Here is a 5258-nt window from a genome sequence, read left to right on the forward strand (position 1 = left end):
ATTTGTCCTGTAACGAGGACAGAGCGGCGGACGAGCGGGGGACGAGCGGGGGACGAGCGGCGGACGAGCGGGGGACGAGCGGGGGACGAGCGGCGGACGAGCGGGGGACGAGCGGGGGGACGAGCGGTGGACGAGCGGTGGACGAGCGGGGGACGAGCGGGGGACGAGCGGCGGACGAGCGGGGGACGAGCGGCGGACGAGCGGCGGACGAGCGGGGGACGAGCGGCGGACGAGCGGCGGACGAGCGGTGGACGAGCGGGGGGATGTTGAGGTGAAGTAACGCAGAGTGCGTTGATCAAACTTCGTGATGTCAGCTGTTTGTTGTGTGTTGGATTTGTGGAGTTTTATTTCAGAGTTGAAGACAGAACTTAAATCAACACAATGTAACTGTTGATGAGCAGCAGCGCCCCCTGCAGCATCGAATGATTAACGCTGTTGTTCTCTGAGTGATGAAGGTTTTCATTTGTAGAAAAAACAATGTGTCTGACTGTGTCGTCCCACTTGATATTACCCATGATCCTCTGCTTCCTGAACCAGAAGAGCTGCATCTGGAACAGATCTTCATGTTTCAGTTTCCTGCTGAATCTTAGAGATAAACTCTGGTTTTTAATAACTAGTGTTTTTAACTGATCTCAGTTCAGCTTCACTCTTCAGCTGCAGCTGATTCTGACAGTTTGAGACTCAGTCAGGTCTTCTCACAGGAGATGGAACCCTAACCCTAACACTATGCCGATGGAGGAACTATCCCTTTAATCAAGCTGCAGGTTTTAGTTAGAAAACTTAAAATAAATAGAAGTGGATCTAGATTTTTTGTTGTGAAATATTTTCTGGATTTGTCTCATTAATTATTAATATTCTGAGGATTTAAGTGTTTGTGTGTTACATACCAACCGTGTGTATAGATTCTTCTGACAGAAACTAGATGGAGAAAAAAGTTGTATTCAGACATTCTGTCAGACATGTTGTGTATTTAGTGTTTGTGAAGCATTAGCAGCAGGTTGTTGGGCCCGACTCCTTCAAACAGGAACATGTGGGGACCATCAGGCGAGGGGCGGAGCCTGTAGAGCAGCAGGGGCGGAGCCTGTAGAGCAGCAGGAGGCGGGACATGACGTATAAACTCTGCTGTGGACAGATCAGTGTTGTTGTTTACATCTCATCCGGCGTCGGCCCTCATCACCAGAAGATCTGGAACCTCCTCGTGTTTCCAAGTGGACGTCTTCCTCTTCTACGTGTCCGGCTCCTCTTCTTCATCCTGAGATGTTTGTGTTCTTCATGTTTCACGTCACGTGTTAGAAACCTCGTCCACACGTCCACTCGCTCACTGGGAAGCTTCCACACATTTTCCGGGCTTCAGGAATATCTTCAGTTAATGTCTGAGCAGCTTCAGAGACACAGTGACAGTTCAGCTTCTTGTGTTATGATCCTGAGTTGATGACTTTTTCTCTGTAGCTCTTTCCATTGATGACATCACTACCTTGGCCCGACCCACACATCATGGCTGACAAACAGCCGGCTCCTTCCACTTCTTCACCTCCTCATCAGAACGGACATCTGGACAGAGGACGGAGACGTCAGAGTCCTGTTACCATGAGTCCCGCTCTTCAGCCTCCCTCTGCATCCAGTACCCCAGCCTCCACCTCACCCTCCAGGCGTCTTGTGAGTCCTGTACCAGGGTCTGGCCCTGAGGGCAGGTCCACCTCCTCCAGACCTCGCAGACAGAGTCCCGCTCTGACCTCCAGGACCAGAACCTGCGCTCCTCATATTCAGGTCTATTAACTCTGACTGACATCATGACTTCTTCTAACATTTACTCGACATCACAAATGTGTGAGGTCATCACTGAAGGACTCCTCTGACATCACAACACTTTCCTTTCTGTTGCAGCGCAGCCAGCAGGAGGAGCCAGAGGCCTTGATGAACCTGATCCTGGAGTCTCAGGGACAGAGACTGGACGACCAGAGAGCCAACGTTGGTCTCCTGCCTGATCCAGGACCAGCTCCTTTGTGTGGAGCCTGCAGCCATGAACAGCGCCCCCTGCCCACTGTGGATTTCTACTACATGTTAATTAACTTCCAGGTAGAAAAATATTCTGTTTGATCTGTGACGACTCGTCTTGTTTTTCTTTAACATGTAAACCCAACGTGTTTACTTAAGTAACTGAATTGTTATGTATGTTGTATTAGCTTGAGTCCTTAAGATGCACTTTTTGGTTAATAATTCAAATGCAGCTGATTAAGTGTAAAAGGGAACATTTCCCTTTCTTAAGTCGCGGCTTGTCAGTAAGGGGGGACGGTGGGGGGGACGGTAGGGGGGGGGGGGGGGGCAACCTGAAAACATCATATCTGCAGCCACTAGATGTCATAAGGACAGAAAAAACAATGTCCATGACTTGACACCAGGAGGTGGACACACAGACGAGTGGTCGGCTTCGCTCTATAAACAAACGTTAACAAAGAACTTTCCCCGACTTCCTTCATTCCCCCCCCCCCCCCCCCCCGCTGTAGTCCGACAGGATGGAGGACCAGCGGTGCCCCCCCCCTGACCTGGATGACCTGGATGACCTGGTGGGATCAGCTCCAGAGGGTCAGGAGGATTTCTTCAGTCTGATCCAGAGAGTCCAGTCCAGGAGGATGGATGAGCAGAGAGCGTCGCTGATGACATCACACACTGAGGATGAGGATGACTCCTCCCCCCCATCGCCATCATCTCTGATGAAGATCGAGACCTGAGAGCACATAGAAAGGGTTTTCCTGAAACCAGGTTCCAAACTGTGCTGATATGTTTAGATCTGTGGCCAGGCTCCAGGTCTAGGATCTGGTTCTGAGTCCAGGACGGACCAGTTTAATAACTTGGGTCATGATCTGTTAGGTAGACCACACCTGCATCAACTGGACCTGGACCTGGACCCTAACCTGGTCCTGGTCCTGGTCCTGGTCCTGGACGGGTTTCTGGTCCTGGTCCTGGACCTGGACCTGGTCTAGGTCTACCTGTATTTGTGTCTTTTAGTTCTTTAACTTACATAGAGAAACTGTCTTGTGTTGGATTGTTGTTTGAAATATTTAAAACAACGTGTCAGAGTCTCAATCGATCCTGAAGTCGTCATGTTTTCTTCAACCACATGACGAAAGGATCGTTTGTAAATTGAATCATATTTGATTCTCCCATGAATAGAAATGAAACGGTCAGATTTTTAATAATGAATAATACGCTCAGGTGACATTTGAGGAAAAAAAGAGTAAAAGGTTAAAAGTCCAATAGACAGAAAAAGCTTCTTCTTCATTATCTCCTGTGTTGAGGTGTTCCTGCAGGAACTGCATCACAAGGTGGATTCATCGAGTAGACGAAGCAAGGTCCAATTCCCTCCCCCTATTCAAAAATCTATTTAATAAATGGTCTTCATTTTCTTCTTTGTTCAGTTTATTGGCAGCTGGCCACCAACGTTTAGGTGCCTCACCAGCACTCCACTGTGTTGGAGTGTGAATCACAGTTATCCAGATCATATTCTTCTGTCTGATCCTGTCTCCCTCAGATAATGAACCAGAACCTGTTCTTCCTGTGATAGGTTCTTTGGATCATCTGGATCTAATGTGGACCTGGATCAAATGTTTCATATGATGTTTGAAATCTATCTTCAACCAAAACTTTACGTTCTTTTTCCAAAAAAAGAAATCAGCAAGACTGAGGGGAACATGCCGGGAGGTGATGACATTCTTTAATACTTGTTATACTTTCATATATTGATACTTTAATACTTTTTAATTTTTATATTTTCATATTTTTAAATTTCATATTTTCATATTTAAATACTCTAATACTTTAATACTTGCTATACTTATAATACTTTAATACTTTGATTATTTAATACTCTGATCTGCTCCATGTAAAACTCTCTGCTCTTCACTCTCACATGGAAGAAGAACCTTTGTTGTTGGATGCTTCTCTTCAGACCATGAAGATTGATCCAGATTGATCTTCATCAGTTGTGTGGGTTATTGATCCAGATTGATCTTCATCAGTTGTGTGGGTTATGGTTATCAATGCTTTTCTCCACCTCCACCTGAAAATCAGGATCGATGTGAAATCTCCAACTTCTTGTTGTTTCACCTGCTGAACTACACGTGATCATCTAGCACAGATCTAACGTTACATGAATATTAATCACTGACGTCCGGATCAGTTCCGACCCCGTTAGACCTCTCATCACATTGATTATTCTTTTATATTTGGACAGTACTTTGTGTATATGTTCATTCCATGGGAGCCTGCTCTATTCTTATGTAAATACTTTGCTGCGTATCAACACCGGCACGCTAACGCTTTAGGTTTTAACCTGATGACTTGAAGCGCCATGAATACAACCATTTCCCACATCTTAATTGCCTCTTGTATTTCTCCCATAATATGATTAATATTCTTCTTTTTCACAAGACTCCATTATCAGCAAAGAGCAACACATCTTTAATCATAATGGAAAACAAGACTGTCCCAAGTCTTACTTGAATAAACCCGTCATATAAAAAGTCTTAAGATCCTGAGAGCTGTATTCCTCTTTTGCTACTTGGCCACAATCGTCTTTCTCTTCCTTGTCCTTCTAGAAATTGACTGATTCAAAGCATCTAGAATTACTGTTTTAAACTTTCATCAATCTTTTTATCATCTCTTCAAATGTGCCCCAGGACATTGGTGGTGTTGGGTGGAGAATCTCTTTTTCTGCCGTGATCTTAGAATGAACAAACAGTTACCTCCTCGAGTGTCGCCATATTTATTATGTCATGCAAATCCAGAAGTCCCACATGGTCTGATATCTCCGGAGGGCCCTCTAGTGGTGTCTTCCGGTAACAAGCGTAGTGCATCGTTCACGACGCAGCCGGTCGTCCACACGAACGTGTGTTTAAACAACAAGGTTCATTCTAGTGCTGACGTGTTTCCTGTGAGAACATCTAATCACTTCCATCATGAAGACAAACAGAACCTTTTCCTTTAAGCAGTTCTGAAACCAGAACGTTCATGTTCCAACATCTTTATTGGTAAAACAGGAGCAAACATAAATTCAAACTAAACATAGATTGTCCAGCAGCTTCTGCTCAGCTCTGTGCAGCCGGGAAATGAGCCGCTCCTGGAAGAGGCCTTCTGCTGCTGCTGCCTTCACCTGCAGGTGATCAGCCAACAGCTCCAAAGGTCACAATGCTCCTGACCTAAAGGTCCAGTGACCCAAAGCAGCCAGCAGAGGGCCCTGACGGGGAAACTGCCGATAAACA

General features: G+C 46.0%; 1 protein-coding gene across 2 annotated transcripts; it reads left to right on the forward strand.

The window, feature by feature from the left end:
- The first annotated feature begins 264 nt into the window (after positions 1–264).
- Positions 265–4376, forward strand: gpsm1a (G protein signaling modulator 1a). Of its 2 annotated transcripts, XM_053421775.1 has the most exons (4): positions 265–1365; positions 1450–1767; positions 1885–2076; positions 2505–4376. In XM_053421775.1, exons 2-4 carry the CDS (start codon positions 1462–1464, stop codon positions 2727–2729), a joined length of 723 nt encoding a protein of 240 aa, XP_053277750.1. In that variant the 5' UTR covers positions 265–1365; positions 1450–1461; the 3' UTR covers positions 2730–4376. The 2 variants fall into 2 exon arrangements, with proteins under 2 accessions (XP_053277750.1, XP_053277749.1); XM_053421774.1 differs by having other exon boundaries at positions 265–1767.
- Positions 4377–5258: the final 882 nt, after the last annotated feature.

The sequence above is a fragment of the Pleuronectes platessa genome, chromosome 4 (genome assembly GCF_947347685.1).
Source record: "Pleuronectes platessa chromosome 4, fPlePla1.1, whole genome shotgun sequence".
NCBI lineage: Eukaryota > Metazoa > Chordata > Actinopteri > Pleuronectiformes > Pleuronectidae > Pleuronectes > Pleuronectes platessa.